Source organism: Capricornis sumatraensis, chromosome 2 (genome assembly GCF_032405125.1).
Source record: "Capricornis sumatraensis isolate serow.1 chromosome 2, serow.2, whole genome shotgun sequence".
Classification (NCBI taxonomy): Eukaryota; Metazoa; Chordata; class Mammalia; order Artiodactyla; family Bovidae; genus Capricornis; species Capricornis sumatraensis.
The window spans coordinates 134,927,265-134,947,146 of record NC_091070.1 but is presented as its reverse complement, the minus strand read 5'-3'; the positions used below and the strand labels follow the sequence as shown (position 1 = coordinate 134,947,146).

The 19,882-nt window shown below is 46.2% G+C and overlaps 1 protein-coding gene across 3 annotated transcripts; it reads left to right on the top strand.

Moving 5' to 3' along the window:
• The first annotated feature begins 5,906 nt into the window (after nt 1–5,906).
• LOC138074476 (glutathione S-transferase Mu 1) lies at nt 5,907–17,926 on the top strand. 3 transcript variants are annotated; one of them, XM_068966625.1, is made up of 9 exons: nt 5,907–6,002; nt 6,306–6,381; nt 6,798–6,862; nt 7,182–7,263; nt 7,362–7,462; nt 8,180–8,275; nt 8,363–8,473; nt 17,360–17,498; nt 17,664–17,919. In XM_068966625.1, the coding sequence occupies exons 1-8, from the start codon at nt 5,967–5,969 to the stop codon at nt 17,447–17,449; spliced, it is 657 nt and encodes a 218-aa protein (XP_068822726.1). In that variant the 5' UTR covers nt 5,907–5,966; the 3' UTR covers nt 17,450–17,498; nt 17,664–17,919. The 3 variants fall into 3 exon arrangements, with proteins under 3 accessions (XP_068822726.1, XP_068822725.1, XP_068822727.1); XM_068966624.1 differs by having other exon boundaries at nt 17,360–17,919; XM_068966626.1 differs by lacking the exon at nt 8,363–8,473 and having other exon boundaries at nt 17,360–17,926.
• Nucleotides 17,927–19,882: the final 1,956 nt, after the last annotated feature.

Genomic DNA, 19,882 nt, shown 5'->3' with positions numbered 1-19,882 from the left:
TCTTTGCCTGGAGAATCCCATGAACAGAGGAGCCTAGCAGGCTACAGTCCATGGGGTCGCAGAGAGTCAGACTCAACTGAAGCGACTCCGCAATATATAGTTTCTTGAGCCACTTAAGATAAAGAATGAACATCAGAAGATTTGAAATCTATAGGTCTAGGGGCAAGCCATTCGGTCTCCCTAACTGAAGCATGTACTGGGCTGTAGCTGGCCCTTGGATAACTTGACCTGAAATGAGCAGGGCTAGTGTGTGGACCAAAGTGTAGCTGCTCTGTGCAGTCAGGAGGGAGAATGCCATTTGAGGTAAAGTGTAGGCCTCATCAGATAACAATATGATTGGCAGGTCCTTCAAAGAGTGGCTGGATGGTGAAGTTGGGCTTGTTATAGCACATCCTCAAGTCTTGACTTGGCCTCAAGTCATCGCCCTCAGGTGCTTTGGAGAAGGGTCTTGTTGGGTATTCGTCTGGGTGGTCATTTCTTGCAGTTATTAAGCAAAAAATATTAAGCAAATGTAGGAATAATGTGAAATAAATGATTTTTTAAATAAATGTTTATTTCAAAAAGTAAAACTGCTAACATAAAAAAGTCCAGTAAACTAATAGTTAATGAAACTTATAAGTCAGTAAATATTTTTGGTTTTGCAAGCCATGTGGTCTCCATCATCACAATTGTTCACCTTTATAAATATAGTGTGAATGCAGCCACGGGACATACATAAATGAATGGATGGGGCTGTATTTCAACAGAACTTCAAAAACAGGTGAACTTATTTCTCTGACTCCAGATTTATATGCTCAATTTGAAAAGGCATAGCTATTGTGGGAGGGAGGGTTAAGAGAGAGGGGACATATGTATACCTATGGCTGATTCATGTTGATTACAGGACAGAAATCAACACAATATTATAAAGCAATTATCCTTCAAATAAATAGTAAATAACTATCTAAAAACTTAAATCTTAGACGTAAGGGGTGACCATCAAGAAAACCCAAAAGAACAAAATAACTCAATCCTTTTTAAAAAATGAGGCAATATGTGATAATGAAGTGGAGAAGGCAATGGCACCCCACTCCAGTACTCTTGCCTGGAAAATCCCATGGATGGAGGAGCCTGGAGCGCTGCAGTCCATGGGGTCTCAAATAGTCAGACATGACTGAGAGACTTCACTTTCACTTTCACTCTTATGCATTGGAGAAGGAAATGGCAACCCACTCCAGTGTTCTTGCCTGGAGAGTCCCAGGGTTGGGGGAGCCTGGAAGGCTGCCATCTCTGAAGTTGCACAGAGTCGGACACGACTGAAGTGACTTAGCAGTGATAATGAAGACAGTTGCAAATAAAGGTTGAACACATTTGTTTAAGTGTGAAATATTTCTTCTTAATAGCATTTCTTGTTTTCCATACTTTTAATCTTAAACTTGGCTCCTTTTGTAAATTCTTGCAATCCTAGTTTACATTTTGTTATTCAAAATGTTATAAGCAAGTGGAAAATTTTTGTCTCACATATAATTGGTATCTTGTCTGTCAAGAAGCATTTAATAGCAGGCTTGTAAGTTTTGATTTTATCTTTGCTGAAAATAGCTGCCTTGTAAGACAATACAAATACACAATGTTGAATAAAACACCTCTGCTCCATCAGAGCTTTGGTCCCTGTGTCTTGCTTTCTCTCCCCACCCCTCTCTCCTTCTCTGTCTCTGTCTCTGTCTCTGTCTCTCTCTCTCTCTCTCTTTCAGGCTGATACCCTGGAGCGCAGAGGCCGTCTGGGTTCACTTTCCTGCCCTGGCTTCCTTCCCCACCTCGAGAGGGCGCCTGAGGCCTTCATGAACAGAGCAAGCCCCGTGGAAGGGCTTTATTGGCTTTCTGCATAAACCAAGGAATATCAGCCTCTTTCTCTCTCCTTTACTTTCTTATCGGTCGACTCTGGACCACCAGGTTCCGGTCCATTAAAGGACCTCAACATTTGTCAATGGTTATTTCTACTGTCTTCTTTTAAGATTAAAAAATGTTCTCTATAACCTAAAGTTACACAGACAACACTTACAAACTCAAAAAAAAAACTTGAGCAAGATGAAGACACATTTAGATTCTACTGTGTGTATTTATGATACTATTAAGCTTGTGTTCTGAGGCTATTTCATACAGAAACACTGTTAATTCACTGAGATTTCAGAAGGTCAGAAGTAGAGCTGGAGGGAATTATGGAAGACCGCACAGAAGAAAAGACCACAGGCTAGACTTCTCAACTGGATACTGGACACTGTAAGTTTCGATGTCTTGCACAGTGTCCTCTAAAATATTAGAACCTGTCAACATTTACAGTCAAGAGAGAGAGCACATGTAAATCCAGAAGACATGACCACACTGACACTGAATATCAGCGAGGCAACCACCGGCTGCATCAGGCCCTTCAGCCTCCTCTCCGGTTTCCTGAGTCCCCCTGCCCCCTACTGCCTTCCACACACCCACTGCCCCCACCGGTGGGACCCCTGGGCCTGGAGGCCGAGTCTGAGAGCCTGCTCAGCAAGCCCTCCTCCTCCTCTTGCAGAATTGACCTCTTCCTCCTGACCCCATCCTCCTGATGGGCTGCCTGTGCTCGGGGCCCATCACTGTGTCCCCAGTTCCTTGTCCCAGCAGGCACGGCCTCTTTCTCCTGCCTTCAAGCTCACTCCCTCTCAGTGCCCCTTGGGGTTTGAACACTGAAAATCTCTTCTATACTTAAAAATTCCTCCCTGTATTTCCCAGGTGACTTCCAGCCTTCATTACCCAGGATGGTCTTACTTATGGTGCTGCTATATGTCAGGATCATAGTGATTGTTTTTTCATAAAGGAAAATGATAACTGGATGAATTAGATTGCATTATGTTTTACCTATTTTACCTATTTTAAACATTCCTATTGTGCTTCATGTAGCTTTGGAAAATCATTTTCTCAGTGAAATCTAGTGGTGTTTCTGTCAGTTCAAGATGCAGAAAGGTCAGAATTGTAATTCCTCATTATGTTATGAAATGTGTAACTATTGTGAAGGTCAGCACTTTTGGTGACCATAGTCACCATCGCTTCCCTGTGGGCAAAAGGACTAGAGAATCCACTTGACCCTGAGCCACATCCTGAGTCAGGAGCCAGAACTGAGCCATGAGGACAGGCAAGGAGGGAATGGCTGGGACCATCCATAGAGGGACTGAGTTCTGCTGGTCTCTGCTGACACAGTCTCTCTGCTTCCAAATTTAGCAGAGATGTGCAAACTCTAAGTCTGTGATTAAACAGGGATTTGAGAAGGAAATGGCAACCCACTCCAATATTGTTGCGTGGAGAATCCCAGGGACAGAGGAGCCTGGTGGGCTGCCGTTTATGGGGTCGCACAGAGTCGGACACGACTGAAGCCACTTAGCAGCAGCAGCAGCAGGAAAAGTCTGTCTTCCAAGCCCCACTCCATACTATCCCATGGTGATTTGAATCTTCTTGGAACAATGGTTCATGCCTTTCTATCCTACAAAGTGTTGTGCTGTGCTGTGCTTACTCATGTTCGAGTCTTTGGGATCCCATGGACCGTAGTCCGCCAGGCTTCTCTGTCCTTGAGAGTTCCCAGGCAAGAATATTAGAGTGGGTTGCCATTTCCTCCTCTAGGGGATCTTCCAAACCCAGGGATCGAAACCATGGCTCCTGAGTCTCCTTCACTGGCAGGCATATTCTTTACCAGTGAGCCACTTGGGAAGCTCTGTTTTTAAACATCTATTTTGGTAGTATACCAACTTTGCATTTTTGGAGAAAGGCATGGCAATCCACTGCACTATTCTTGCCTGGAGTATCCCATGGAAAGAGAGCCTGATGGGCTTGTTGCAGGAAAGGGGACCCCTTCCAGGGCCTGTAACTGGGCTCTTGTCTAACACTCGGAAAAGAATTGTCCGAGGAGACTCCTGCTGACAAAGCAAGAGATTTGATTGGGAAAGGGCACCCAGGTGGAGAGCAGTAGTAAGGGAACCCAGGAGAACAGCTCTGCTGCATGACTCGCAGTTTTGGGTTTTTTGGTGATGGAATTAGTTTCCGGGTGGTCTTTGGCCAACCATTCTAATTCAGAGTCTTTTCCTGGTGGCACACGCATGCCTCAGCCAAGATGGATGTGAGCGAGAGGGATTCTGGGAACTGGACAGACACGCAGTGTCTCCTTTCGACCTTTCCTGAACTCTTCCAGTTGGTGGTGGCTTATTAGTTCCGTATTCCTTATCAGGATCTCCTGTCATAAAACACCTCATGCAGCTGGTTACTATGGTGCCTGGCCAGGGTGTGCGGTTTCAATCAGTGTGCTTCCCCTAACAGGCTTATAGTCCATGGGGTTGCAAAGAGCCAGACAGGACGAAGCAGCTTAGCACATAACACATAGCACAGCTTTGTGTTTTAACTTATAAAATTTGTTTGTTTTTCAAAGTTCCTCTCATTTGTTTCCTACATCCACTACTTTGTAATATCCTTTCAACAAACGAAACCATTTCCTACCCAATGTCCTATTCTCCTAATTTTGAAATAACCTTCTTTCTCAAATAGGAAAGTTGGCAGGTAGGACATTGTCCTTGTGCAGTTTGTACTGCAAGTCACAGATCACAGAGTAACTTCAAAGGACACCGAGCCCACACACTGCTGTATATAAGACAGATAATCAACAAGGACATAGCATACAGTACAGGAGCTCTGGGCGTCCCTATGGCTCAGATGGTAAAGAATCTGCCTGCAATGCAGGAGACCTGGGTTTGATCCCTGGGTTGGGAAGATCCCCTGGAGGAGGGCATGGCAACCCACTCTAACATTCTTGCCTGGAGAATCCCCATGGACAGAGGAGCCTGGTGGGCTGCATACAGACCATGGTGTCACAAAGAGTCAGACTCAACTGAGCGACTAAGCACAGCACAGGGAACCCCACTCAGTGGTCTGTGATAGCCTAGAGGAGAAGAGAATCTGAAAAAGGATGAATATATGTTTATGTATAATTGAATCACTTAGTTGTACACCTAAAATAAAGCAGGATTATAAGTTAAATATACTTCAATAAAAATTTTTTTTAAAGCAAGCACAGATCACTCTCTTGAAATCACATTGGGTCATATGTGTTATATGCTAACATATAACATATCCCAGGGTGAGGGCTGGGACTGGGGATCTAGGCAGCCAAGGGTGTCTGGGTCACTCTGACTCTGGTCCTGTGTGGAGTCATCCAGGCTGTCACCCTTCTCTGGACACCCTCTGGAGCCACCCACTCAGAGGACAGGTCTTCTCCCCTGGGTCACATTCCCACCACACTACCCCTCACTGTCCCATCAATGTGAGAGACGTGGAGCTGTCTGGCAGGACATCTCTGGAGCTGCACCTGGGTACTCTCTCTGCTGTGCAGGAATCTGGATTTAGATTCACAAATGAGGCCATTAACTACTTGATTAATTTATGTTATATTTTTATTTTCAGGCACGTGAGGAGGGCAGGGCCTTCCACAGTCCCTGAGAGGAAGACATGGAGGGCACATTTCCTTTCTCTGCCTCCTATCTACTCTTCCAGTTGCACTGATACTCGTTTCTGGAAGACTGTAGCTATCATGGATTGTAAATCATGAGGGAGCGTTAGGATTGCCCGGGGTTCTCATCTTCCTGTAATCCGGGCCGATTTAACGTTTTGATTCAGGCTTATTTCCCAAGGGCACTGGAAACTCCCCCGGTTAGCTAACGACTCTCTGGGGTCGGGAACCAGGGGAGCCCGACCTCGGCAGCCTTTGATCTCTAGGTGCCCAGAGATTGGTTTCCATAGGAATCTGCTGAGAGAGAGACAAGAGTAGACCCTGCTCTGCCGGCCAGGGGCTGAGTCAGGGGCAGGGCTGGGGGCGGGGCCGAGAAGAGGGGCGGGTGCTTCCGGCCCGCTTCTCCCGGATTGAGAAGTTTCAAGCCCAGCTGCGCTGGAGCTTCTGCACTTTGAGCGTCATAACCTGCACCATGCCCATGATTCTGGGTTACTGGGACATCCGCGGGGTGAGCGGGGGTCCCCCAGGGCGGGGAAGTTGGAGGCGGGTGGGGAAGTGCAGCGCCCTCCTGGGAAAATGCTGCAAAGCTGAGGCCGGTTCAAACCAGAAACTTCCACAGGATTTGCTGCAGCGGAGCCCCTGTTCCGTCAGCCCGATCATCTTCTCTGGGTGTTGGCATGTGTGTGTGTGGCGTGGGTGGGCTGGTGCAGGTGACGGTGCTGAGGGAGTGGGAGGTGTGGAAGTGACCTGGAAGAGTGAGAGGTTTGCAGTCAAGCCTGACGTCTGCCCTCTGTCCCACCATCTCTGGCAGCTGGCCCATGCCATCCGCCTTCTCCTGGAGTACACAGACACAAACTATGAGGAGAGACAGTACTCGATGGGAGATGGTAATGAAATCCTTTTTCTATTGTAACTTCTGCTCAACTCATGCTGATTTGTTGCCAAGCAACCCCTGTTCTGCCTTTGTTGCTCCCATCCCTTAAACTCCACCAGCTGGAAAAGGGACCTGCCCCTTGCCAAACCCTTTGGGGGTGCAGCTGTCCTCCAAAGCAGGCCATGAGAGCCCCTGTGGCAGCCTTGGGCTCCATTTAGTGCTTGCATTAGCTCTCTGTAAGCCTGAACTCAGGGAGGTTCCAAATCCTTCTACATGTGCTTTCCCCCAAAGCTCCATGTGAGATTAGAATCCAGTTCAGAATCTGTATCCATCAGTTCAGGGGGTCTTGCCTCTGACTCCTTGGTAGGTCCCCCGGGAAGGAGGGTTGGATTTGTGGGAGATTGTTTCACTGCATCTTCTTTTTCTCAGCTCCTGACTATGACAGAAGCCAGTGGCTGAATGAAAAATTCAAGCTGGGCCTGGACTTCCCCAATGTAGGTGCAGGGGTGGGGTGCTGGGAGGGGGAGTGGACAGTGTCCATCCATCTCCTTTCCTGGCTTAGAGGTTTCAGGAACAGGTGCCTTCTGCTCTGTCTCTCAGCTTCCTGGTTCTCTCCTCTGCCCTTCAGTGATACTCTGTCCCAGCTCATCCCTCCATTTTGCAGCATATTATTTAGTGCCCACCATGGGACAGGCTCTGTGCCTACCATGGGACAGGCTCTGTGAAAGCCAGGTTTCATCTCTGCCCTTGGTCAATGGAAGGGGTACAGGGGAGTCTGGTGGCCCAAATAACCAGACCCTGTTGTTCTTCCAGCTGCCCTACTTAATCGATGGGACTCACAAGCTCACCCAGAGCAACGCCATCCTTCGGTACATTGCGCGCAAGCACAACATGTGTGAGTGGGTCTGGGGTTGGGGGCAAGGGCGCAGGTCGTCATGCCCTGGGCTGGGCTGGAGGGGATACTGTGGTTGAGTCTCTGTTTTGTGGCCACAGGTGGGGAGACAGAGGAGGAGATGATTCGTATGGACATTTTGGAGAACCAGGTTATGGATGTCCGCTTTGCTATGGCCAGGATCTGCTACAGCCCTGACTTTGTGAGTCCTCTCACCTGGGGGGACAGCGTGTGAGATGCTTGTCACAATCTCATCGACTGGTCTTTTAGATTTTTACTTCCTTAGTAACCAAGACATTTTCTTGGAAACTCTGATTCAGTTCCCACCAATCTTAAGAAGAGTCCAGCTTCTCCTGGATGGAAATTCACTTCCTAGACAGGATATTTTCCTCCTTACCCCAGCACCTCCTCTCCGCATCTAAGGCCGAAACACATGTGTCCAGTGGGCAGCCCAGGGTTAGACTTTATTCCTCTCCCTCCTTCCTTTCAGCTTCTAGTTCTCTCCAACTGTCCAGAAACTGCCCAGGTGTCCACACCATTCTAGTCTCCTACACTGGAACATAGGACTTCTTTCCTAGTCATTTTAGTGTTGATCAGCCTGAGGTCTGAGGCCCAAGCTCCGCCAGGTCTCACAGCACTGCTGGTCTGACCCAGCGCAAGTGTCTGGAGCTGAGTGGTGACAGGTCCAGGAACAGTGTGTTTTGCCCTTTGCCTTCCCATTGCTTCTCACAGATGGGAGATGGTTCCCACAGGAGTCTAGTGAACACAGGTGGGTTGAATTGCCCCTGGGCCCTGACTCATGTACAGTCACGGGACATGAGTGCTCCCCTGACAGCTGGGATCAGACACAGCCCTGGGAGGACTGCTCTCTGCCGGGGAGTCTGTGTGTGAGGGTGGTGACAGCTGTTTTGTGTCTCAGGAGAAACTGAAGCCTGGTTTCTTGAAGGAGATCCCTGAAAAGATCAAGCTGTTCTCAGAGTTTCTGGGGAAGAGGCCTTGGTTTGCAGGGGACAAGGTAAGTTGGCCGGCTTTGGGGGTGGGAGAGCTGTCGTTTTTCCCTGGTTCAGAGTTCAGTGCGCATTTATGCTTTGTCTTCCTGCAGCTGACCTATGTGGATTTCCTGGTTTACGACGTCCTTGACATGCACCGCATATTTGAGCCCAAGTGCCTGGACGCGTTCCCAAACCTGAGAGACTTCATTTCTCATTTTGAGGTGATTCCCGTGAACCCCTTGTATTTACATCTTTCTTCTCTTTCTTATTTTCCCTGATTTCGTAGTTGGAACTACAATGAAGAATAGCATTTATGGAGCATCTTGTTTACCAGAATCTCTCCTCAGTTACTGATGTGTATTGTGTCACATTTAATCTTTATAACATTCCTACATGTGGAAGAATTATCCTCTCCATTTTACAGATAAGGAATTAAACTGAAAGGATAAGTAATTTCTGAAGGTCACATAACCAGTCCAGGCTGTGCTGGGCTCCCCGTCAGACCGTCTGGCTTCTACAGGCAGCAGTCGGTGCCTCTCCATTTCCTGTGCTGAAATGAAAAGCTCAGGTCCTTTTATTGTCTGGGTTCACAGTTCTGGAAAGTGTGTAGGAAGCAGAATATTCAGGAGATGGTATGCAGCTGGCATTAGTAGAATGGGACACAGTAGGATTGATATCAAGTACTAAAAACAGAGACGATATATTCTCCTGATCTCCAAAGGGCTCTGCAGCAATTGAGCCTCCACCTGTTGTTCTGAGATTGTCAGATCTGTAGTTGGTGCTGGGATCTGGGTACATACAGAGGAGTCCTGTGCAAGGATTTCATCTTGACACCTCTTATGGTGGGCAGTTCCTTTACTCCTCATCTCCAGTCCCTTTTTCCTTCCTGTTATCCCAGTTTCCATCCCACAGATGCAGGAGTACATCACTTTAAGTCACATTCACTGATCTGATCCTCTCTCCTGTAGGAGACACTGTGTCAGGCACAAGTGGGATACAGAAGTCATGCAGTCCTGGTGCCCAGCCTCTTGGGCTCAGTGCAGCTGGGGAACTATAGGAACCCTGAGCAGTGTGGTGTGGGTGGAGCCACCTTGGTTCTGGAGGAGCACAGCCTGACCTCACCTCCCAGCTCATCATTGACCCAGCTGGACAGCAGCAGAGTCTGCTTTGTGACAGATGTGGGAATTTGAAGCTCTCTTCGAGTAGGTTTTTTGGCCTACAATCTGTTTTGTATTCCTCCTTCCCATACTGAAATTTGCTTTCTCAGCTAGTTCTCATCAGCTCTGGTTTTGGTCCAAGGCTTGTTGCCTTGAGAATTTTGCAAGAGCTGGGGTGACTGCCCAGCAGGGAGGATGGGGACAGATGTGGCCTGCAGTGTGGCCTGTTGGGCCCTGGGCTGTGGGGCACAGGCAGTCCTAGATCTTGGAGTCCTGGGCACTCTTGGGCACTGTCTGTCTTGGCAGAGTGGTGCACAGGTACACCTGAGTGTCTCACTGTCTGGTTGGCTGTCGCAGGACTGAGGATGATGTAGGCTGAGGCCAAGTGAGAGTGGACTGGGGTCCCATGCCAGGCAGTTGGTCTGTGTCTTTTAAGTGGAATAATTAGAGTCTGGCCTGAGCCAGTCTTGCTGCTCCACACCCTCCTATCAGGTATCATCCATGTTTTGCTGAGTAATTGGGTGAAACGTGGTCTCTTCTTTATGTTGCCTGGCCGCTTTCTGAGCCCTTTAGTCTTGCTAGGCGTTCATCCCTCTGTGGGCAAACCCTGTGAAGTAGGAGCCTTTTGTGAGGCAGAGGTTATTTTTTGCTTGATGAGAGGAAGAAATACTCCTATGATGAGATGTCAGTGGAGAAACATTTGATACCACTTAAGGGGAGTGAGTTTTGACTTTATTTGGAGACCTTCAATTTTGTTTGGAATCCAGGAGACAGCTTCTGATAGAGCTCTGAAGATGTAGGGTAGCAGACAGTAGGTATATGAATTTTTGGCTGGGATATACATATAGTCAAGCAGGCATCTTGGTAAAAGATTAATGCTAATTATTGAAAAACAAACATCTCTAGTTAATGATCTCAGTGCTTTTCTCTGTGTAGGAAGATGGGTAAATCTGGAGCCACGAAAATTCTTTTTTTGAGATGCATCCTAACTCTCTGGGGGCCCCATGTCTGAAACACAGAATGTTTCATCCTGGTTTTCTTCATCCTGAAATCTCCTCAGGGTGGACTGTCTGTGGTTGACTGCGGTAGATTGAAGCTTACCCCTTTCTGTAACCAGTTAGGGGGGACTATCTTCAGGCTTTTACTGGTCATGGAAACGATGTAAGATTTGCATTCATTCTTTTATTTTCATAAATTTTTTACAGTTGTTTATTTAGTTTTGGCTGAGCTGGGTCTGCGTTGCTGGGCCTGGGCTTTCTCTGGTTGCAGGGAGCTCGGTCTACTTTCTGGCTGAGGTGCTCCGGCTTCTAACGCAGTGGCCTTTCTTGTTGCAGAGCAGCGGACTCTAGCCCCTTGAGGTGCAGTAGCTGTCGGTCGCAGGCTCTGGTGCACAGGCTCAGTTGCCCCGGGGCATGTGAAATCTTCCCAGACCAGGGACTGTACCCATGTCCCCTGTTTTGGCAGGCAGATTCTCAACCACTGGGCCACCAGGGAAGTCCTTCATTCTTGACAAATCCTTTAAAGGCTGTAAATTAGATTTTGGGTGAAGGAGCCTTTCCAATTATTTGAATTTAAAACACCTCTTTTCTGTTATTTTTTCCCTTTGGTGTTAGAGTCTATCTTGTTAAGTTAATCAGGCTTAGTCTCAGGTCATTTGTGCTATATTTACATATCTGACATGAAGAGGTTTTTAAAAATATATAATGTTTTTGGCTACATTGGGTGTTGGTTGTGTCATGTGGGATCTTCCTTTGTGGCATCAATCTTCTTCTGCTTGTGGTGTGTGGGCTCCGGAGTACATGGGCTCAGTAGGTGTGGTGTGCGGGCTAGTTGCCCCAGGGTATATGGGATGTTAGTTCCTTAACCAGGGATTGAACTGCCTTCACTGCACTGGAAGGCAGATTCCTAACAACAGGACCGCCAGGAAAGTCCCCTGATACGTGGAGATTTGCAAGACAAACACAGTTGCTTTCAGTTCCCTGAAGAACTGGGCTGCTACCTAAATGATATCAAAAGATGGATTTGGCCAACCACATTTTTTTTTAATTGTGTTTTTTATATCAGTAGGAAAATTTCCAACTAAACTGGAAATCAAAAGATTTCTAAATTCTAGAACTTTAGGAATCAGTGTATCATGTCTTCAAATGTTTGCAGAAGTTCCTCTTTCTGAGTGTACAAGTCAGACTCAGACCAATTTACTCTTGGTCAAAATCAAAACCAACCAACCAACCAAACAAAACCCCCAAACCAAACTCCAGTATTGCTTTTATTAGGCCCTGTTTATTAGGTTGCAATTTTAATCTTATGGTGTGTGGGCTCAGGTAAGCCTGTTGGTTTCCTCTGTTATCTTTCATTAACATTGCCTGAGAGGCAGATGATATGCCCTGTCTTATGCCAGGCAGGGGTGCATTCCCCAGTGAGACATGTTTGTATATCCCCACAGTGTAATCAGGTAAAAGAGATATAACCATCTTACATAAAGCCTGTTCAAATATACCACTTTTTAGCGTGTTACTGAGTCCACGTTTAGTCTGCTTGCTGCACAGCGGGCCAATCATCTGAGAGATGATGTGCAGACTGAGAAGCTGGTAGACTAATGTCTCAAAATAACCGTCTTATCAGGGTCTGATGCCAGGCTCTTTTATAGAGCAGAGAAGGGGGAGGTGAGGAAGTAAAGTAAAAAGGTCATTAATCTTGCAAACATCTCCTGGAATTGCCAGCCTCGGGGGGGGGGGGGGGGATATGTTAATTTTTTCCTTCCTGTAGCCATTCACAGGTGCACAGGGTCCTGAACAAGGGCACTGTGGCTTAACATTCAGGCATAGGGGCACGGTTCCCCAAGGCAGGCCGTTATGTATGGAGGGTATCCTTGTAGTGAACAAGAGCAATGGGAAGCAAAGTTTAAAGTAAAAGAAACAGATCTGGCCTTCTCTGTGGGTAGAGTGGATAAGAATCTGCCTGCCAATGCAGGCGACATGGGTTCACTCCTTGTTCTGGGAAGATTCCACATGATGCAGAGCAACTAAGCCTGCACCACAACTCATGCACCTGGCTCTCGGGCCTGAGAGCCGCAGCTACTAGTCTACATGCTGCAGCTGCCTCCTGAAGCCCCGCACCTAGAGTCTGTGCACCACCACAGGGAAAGCTACGGCAATGAGAAGCCTGTGCGTCATAATGAAGAGTAGCCCTCACTGGCTGGAACTAGAGAAAGCCCAGCTCATCGTGAAGACCCAGTGCAGCCAAAAAAAAAAAAAAAAGATACAAATCTTAAAAAAAATAATAAAAAGAAACAGATCCAACATGGAGGCAGATTTTGTTCTTCCCCTTAACAAATAAACTTTCATCTCAATTCTATCAACTGTCAATATTTTACCTTTAACCATAGCCCTTGTAAGGATCCTGTTAACAAGTCTTGGTCTTATAAGGAGTCCCAGAAACCTTCCTTTTTATTCCCTGGCCATTTTACCCAGTTCTGTCCCCAGTGAGGGGTTGAGCCAAGGGACCCAGGCTTTTTTTTGTCAGTCTCTATAGGATTGTTTGGCATATTGCCCTGAGGAATTCCTGGTGAATTTTTCTACTTTCTTGCCTTTAAATTTTTCCTACGCTAGGGTAAATAGAGTGGATTTGTTTGTGTCAAAGTAATAGAGGAAAATAACAGAATGGGAAAGACTAGAGATCTCTTCAAGAAAATTAGAGATACCAAGGGAACATTTCATGCAAAGATGGGCTCGATAAAGGACAGAAATGGTATGGACCTAACAGAAGCAGAAGATATTAAGAAGAGGTGGCAAGAAACACAGAAGAACTGTACAAAAAAAGATCTTTACAACCTGGATAATCACGATGGTGTGATCACTCATCTAGAGCCAGACATCCTGGAATGTGAAATCAAGTGGGCCTTAGAAAGCATCACTATGAACAAAGCTAGTGAAGGTGATGGAATTCCAGTTGAGCTGTTTCAAATCCTGAAAGATGATGTTGTGAAAGTGCTACACTCAATATGCCAGCAAATTTGGAAAACTCAGCAGTGGCCACAGGACTGGAAAAGTCACTTTTCATTCCAGTCCCTAAGAAAGGCAATGCCAAAGAATGCTCTAACTACCGCACAATTGCACTCATCTCTCATGCTAGTAAAGTAATGCTCGAAATTCTCCAAGCCTGGCTTCAGCAATACGTGAACTGTGAACTTCCTGATGTTCAAGCTGGTTTTAGAAAAGGCAGAGGAACCAGAGATCAAATTGCCAACATCCACTGGATCATGGAAAAAGCAAGAGAGTTCCAGAAAAACATCTATTTCTGCTTTGTTGACTATGCCAAAGCCTTTGACTGTGTGGATCACAATAAACTGTGGAAAATTCTGAGAGATGGGAATACCAGACCACCTGACCTGCCTCTTGAGAAATCTGTATGCAGGTCAGGAAGCAACAGTTAGAACTGGACATGGAACAACAGACTGGTTCCAAATAGGAAAAGGAGTCCGTCAAGGCTGTATATTGTCACCCTGCTTTTTAACTTATATGCAGAGTACATCATGAGAAATGCCGGACTAGAAGAAACACAAGCTGGAATCAAGATTGCTGGGAGAAATATCAATAACCTCAGATATGCAGATGACACCACCCTTATGGCAGAAAGTGACGAGGAACTAAAAAGCCTCTTGATGAAAGTGAAAGAGGAGAATGAAAAAGTTGGCTTAAAGCTCAACATTCAGAAAACGAAGATCATGGCATCTGGTCCCATCACTTCATGGGAAATCGATGGGGAAACAGTGGAAACATTGGCTGACTTTATTTTTTGGGGCTCCAAAATCACTGCAGATGGTGATTGCAGCCATGAAATTAAAAGACACTTACTCCTTGGAAGGAAAGCTATGACCAACCTAGATAGCATATTCAAAAGCAGAGACATTACTTTGCCGACTAAGGTCCGTCTAGTCAAGGCTATGGTTTTCTCAGTGGTCATGTATGGATGTGAGAGTTGGACTGTGAAGAAGGCTGAGCACCGAAGAATTGATGCTTTCGAACTGTGGTGTTGGAGAGACTCTTGAGAGTCCCTTGGATTGCAAGGAGATCCTACCAGTCCATTCTGAGGGAGATCAGCCCTGGGATTTCTTTGGAGGGAATGATGCTAAAGCTGAAGCTCCAGTACGTTGGTCACCTCATGCGAAGAGTTGACTCATTGGAAAAGACTCTGATGCTGGGAGGGATTGGGGGCAGGAGGAGAAGGGGACGACTGAGGGTGAGATGGCTGGATGGCATCGGGACTTGATGGACGTGAGTTTGAGTGAACTCCAGGCGTTCGTGATGGACAGGGAGGCCTGGCGTGCTGCGATTCATGGGGTCGCAAAGAGTCGGACACGGCTGAGCGACGGAACTGAACTGAAGATCCATTGAGGGGAAGCTGAGACCATAAATATAACTCCAGGAACAATTTTGTTGGTTGGTTGATTGGTTTGAAACTAAGGAAGTTCTTAAGGTTAGCCACCATTATATATCTGTGTATCCACCCTTTAGTTTGATTTTTCCATAGGGACCAGCTAAACAACTGTTTTCAATGGGAGATCTCTAAACATTTACCAATTTAGCAGGTTTCCCAGTTTAAAGGATCCATTGTTAGAATTCTTATTTATGATTCAAACCAATAAGAGGCAAGAGGAATCCCCACAAGAGAGTGTGAAGGATGCAGCCTTCTCAGGAGCCAGGAAGCTTACTCACAAATATCGTATAAGAGAGTAAAGGCCTTTGTTGTACAGGGAGACACAAGGAGCATTGAAACAACAAAGACCCTTTATGAACTGGGCCCCCTAATGACACATTTACCTAATGCTAACATAGCTGGACAAAAAGACTCTTGGAATCACAGTCTATGCAACTTGCTGCCGACCATACACCGTATGTGTGCCTTCACGATTAGAGGGACTAAGCTTTCAAAGTGCACTGGAAGATGCCTAAGAAGATGAGGTAGAACTTTTACGTCTCAAGGCTACAGGGAGATGATGCAAGGTCTTCCTAGAAGGACTTTTGTTTCCTTAAGGTCAGCATTTGAAAACAAAACTTTTTTTGGCCAAAGTAATCACAATTTTAGCAGGCCTTCTAAATCATTCAGTCTTTTTGATCTTAAAACCCATTCCTCTAGCTGTGTACACAAAAAATCCCCTAATTTTGAGTGTCGAAGAACCCTTTTTGACCATTTTTAGGATGAGATCTCCTTTGGTATAGTTTCCCCAATTAAGTAAGTATCTGCAAGTATAAACTCCATATGTAGTGTCCCTGAACCTGCTGTAGTGGCAGTCTTAGGTTGGCAGTCTGTCACCCCTCTTTCTTTTGTTTATAAAGCTTTGTTTCCCATTTCACAGTATGTTTGTCAGGATAAGTTTCTTTGGATAAGTGTGTGTGGTGGGCCGTTTGGCTATTTGTGAGCTTAACTCTCCTCGATGTCACCCTGTAGTCATTTCAGGTCTTTAATATGTCTCAGACAGTCTGAAAACATTGTGGGCATTGGGAACATAGGTTGGCCAAACCTTTTGTGTGTGTCCCTGAATGAGCAAGTTTCTTTAGAAAGTGGGATTCCCTATGGGATTGCTGTGTGGAATGAGGACTTGCCTCCACCATTCCTGCAAGTTTCTCAATTGCCTGAAAAAGCCTTGCTTGGCCAGGAGGAGCCCTGTCCCTTATCTATGGAGCTAAGAGATCTCGTGTGGTAATTACACTATATTGCAGCCAACTCTGGTAAATTAGTCAGTCCAAGGAAGGACACCAACCAGTCCCTGACCTACGCACACAACCTGAACCTGCCCAGTGTCTCAGCTGGGTACTTTCTCAGTATCTCTAAAATGAGATGACAGGAAGTTTTTTCATGTACCATTAAAGAAAACTCAGGACTGTCAACCAAGATAGTAAATGGGAGATCATGAGAGATTCACCTAAATTCATATGATCACGTACAGAGGTGGACTGGCACAACGGGCCTTGCTGGCACCAAGGCTCCAGCTCCTTGTAAGGTTCCGATCCCAGTAAGAAGTCTCATTTGAACTCCTTTGTGGTCACTATAACTGTCCACTGGAAACAAAGCCCACACAATGTAAGAGCAGTGAGTTTCCCTTTCATTTGGAGACCTGTATGCTAGGAGACACCCTATCAGATATCTCAGATCTCTGGGAAACTGCGTTCAGGAGGTGGAGGAGGAGGTCTGGAAAATTGGAGTAATCAGTTACACATCTTGGTAAAGAGTACTGACTGCTAAGCACCAAAAGCTAGGGATCTCCAGTTACTGATTTTAGTGCTTTACTCTGCATAGAAAACTATACAGACCTAGGTGGATTATAGAGTGCTTCTTTAGATGCATCTTAACTGTCTAAGGACTGTGTATCCAAACCAGAGAATGTTTCATCTGTTGTTTCCCCATCCTGACTTCCCCTACGGGCACACTGTTGGTGGGCAACTGCCAGGACGGGTCACTTAACTGTTTGTATAAGTGGATGATGAGTGAGTCTCCTTGTTTTTTTTCAGCTATGAGGAAGAGGGTGCAGCAGAGAGACCTCAGAATTGAGAGGGAGAGCAAGCAGGCTGCATTCTAGCCATATTACTTCTGTGCAGTGTGAGCATGAGGGAGGTGCTTATCTTCTGTGTGCCTCAGTTTCCCATCTGATAAATGGTCTCAGTAGAACCCATCTTGCAGGGGAGTCATTTAGGGATTCTGAACCTATGTCATCATCTCCAGCAACAAGCACTGGGTGGAGTCTCCAGATGTCCTATTTTACCAAGATAGCACTTGAATTACAGATAGTTGGAAGAGCTAACATTCCACAGCTGGGGACACCAGGAGTATGGTATTTTGTCCCAATATTTGACTCCACGTGGAAGGGCTATATCTAGGTTGCAAACTTAGGGAGACCTGCATGAACCATAGTGGGGCAGCAGACCTGAAGCCTGACCTTTATCCCACCCTCAGGGCCTGAAGAAGATCTCTGCCTACATGAAGTCCAGCCGCTTCCTCCCAGGCCCTCTGTTCCTGAAGCTTGCCGTGTGGGGCAACAAGTAGTGCCCACAACCAGGAGATGGGCGTGAGGAGCCAGTGCCTTGGAGACCAGGTGGACCTTCCTGCCCGCGGAACCATCTGTCTTTTTCTTTCTCCTTCTGTTCACTCTAAATGGTTCCTTAACCCCCTTATCTCCCTCCCACTCCCCCTTTCCATCCATCCTTTAATTCAGTTTCCCACTTTCTTTCTCTTTTCTTTTTTTCTTTTTTTTTTTTAGCAAAGATCCTCCTCCACCCCACATTATCCCTCCTGCACTAAAGCCATGTAGACTGTCCTTCCCTTCCATGGTTGCTTTTGCATTGAGGAGCCCAGTCAGGTCCCTGGCCCATGGAGCTCTGTTCTGAGCTCCCAGCATTGCCCTGAAGACCAGCACTGGCCTGGTGTGAAGTCCGTGCTTCGCAGTGTGGTTCCTGCCCAGCCTGTCTGATCCCAGTAAAGCCTTATCACACCTGCTGTGTCCTGTCTTATTCCCTCCTGGCTTCCTGGAGTCACGACCAACTATGTTGGGTGTGTGGTGGTGTCCATTTTCCCTTCTGTTGTGCTCTGCAGGGCTGCATGGATGGGTGTGTGTGTGTGTGTGTGTGTATGTGTGTGTGTGTGTGTGTGTGTGTGTATGTGTGTGTGTCTGTGTGTGTGTGTGTGTGTGTGTGTGTGTGGTGGGAGGTTGGGCACAGGCGGGATTATACTATTGCTTGTTCATTTTATCTCCACTTCATGCACCTCTGTTTCTTGGCATGAGGTGTCTACAGAAGGGGGGCCCTTCTCTGCCTGGTTCCCTCTGATTCAGCATTCATGGGCTGCCTCCTTTCAGCTTGTAGTACTCTGTGTCATGGTTCAGGGGGCTCTGGGGTGCTGGGGAGGTCTGAGTAGTCTACTGATGGAGTGGGATCCTGGTGGATTCACTTCTGTCACCTTCTCCTGGGAGTTTTCTCTGCTTTAGATACTCTTCATCTGTGTTCTTACAACATATATCAATAACATTTGCTTCCAGTGTATTATAATCATTGTTTTGCTTGTTTTTTCTCTAACTTGGTCATAAAGACATTGAGGAGAGAATCCATTTCTTATTTGACTTTATATCTCACATCTGTTATACTGCCTTGCAACAGTAAACGTTCAATAACAGTTGGAAACGTGAAAGAAGTATCTCTAGTTAACCCCTGGGCATCTCTAGAGGCATTTTACGGACTTAGAGCTCTGCAAATAGGTGCCTAGCTTCCCGGTGGTGCTAGTGGTAAAGAGCCCTCCTGCCAGTGCCAGAGATGTCAGAGATGTGGTTGCGACCCTTGGGTGGCGGAGATCCGCTGGAGCAGGGCATGGCAGCCCATTTCAGTGTCTTTGCCTGGAGAATCCCATGAACAGAGGAGCCTAGCAGGCTACAGTCCATGGGGTCGCAGAGAGTCAGACTCAACTGAAGCGACTCTGCAATATATAGTTCCTTGAGCCACTTAAGATAAAGAATGAACATCAGAAGATTTGAAATCTATAGGTCTAGGGGCAAGCCATTCGGTCTCCCTAACTGAAGCATGTACTGGGCTGTAGCTGGCCCTTGGATAACTTGACCTGAAATGAGCAGGGCTAGTGTGTGGACCAAAGTGTAGCCGCTCTGTGCAGTCAGGAGGGAGAATGCCATTTGAGGTAGTGTAGGCCTCACCAGATAACAAGATGATTGGCAGGTCCTTCAAAGAGTGGATGGCTGGTGGAGTTGGACTTGTAATAGCACATCCTCAAGTCTTGACTTGGCCTCAAGTCATCGCCCTCAGGTGCTTTGGAGAAGAGTCTTGTTGGGTATTTGTCTGGGTGGTCATTTCTTGCAGTTATTAAACAAAAAATATTGAGCAAATGTAGGAATAATGTGAAGTAAATGATTTTTAAATAAATAATTGATTATTTCAAAAAGTAAAACTGCTAACATAAAAAAGTCCACTAAACTAATAGTTAATGAAACTTATAAGTCAGTAAATATTTTTGGTTTTGCAAACCATGTGGTCTCCGTCATCACAATTGTTCATCTTTATAAATATAGCTTGAAAGCAGCCATGGGACATACATAAATGAATGGATGGGGCTGTATTTCAACAGAACTTCAAAAACAGGTGAACTTATTTCTCTGACTCCAGATTTATATGCTCAAATTGAGAGGGCATAGCTAGTGTGGGAGGGAGGGTTAAGAGAGAGGGGACATATGTATACCTATGGCTGATTCATGTTGATTACATGACAGAAATCAACACAATATTATAAAGCAATTATCCTGCAAATAAATAATAAATAACTAAAAACTTAAATCTTAGATTCAGACGTAAGAGGTGACCCTGAAAAAAACCCTAAAGAACAAAATAACTCAATCCTTTTTAAAAAATGAGGCAACATGTGATAATGAAGTGGAGAAGGCAATGGCACCCCACTCCAGTACTCTTGCCTGGAAAATCCCAT

What these genes read in the sequence shown, in the direction of transcription:
- LOC138074476 (XM_068966625.1), top strand. Translation starts at nt 5,967, where the DNA reads ATGCCCATGATTCTGGGTTACTGGGACATCCGCGGG. An exon ending in ACAGTACTCGATGGGAGATG is followed by an intron (nt 6,382 to 6,797) that starts GTAATGAAATCC and finishes TCTTTTTCTCAG; the next exon opens with CTCCTGACTATGACAGAAGC. An exon ending in TGGGCCTGGACTTCCCCAAT is followed by an intron (nt 6,863 to 7,181) that starts GTAGGTGCAGGG and finishes TTGTTCTTCCAG; the next exon opens with CTGCCCTACTTAATCGATGG.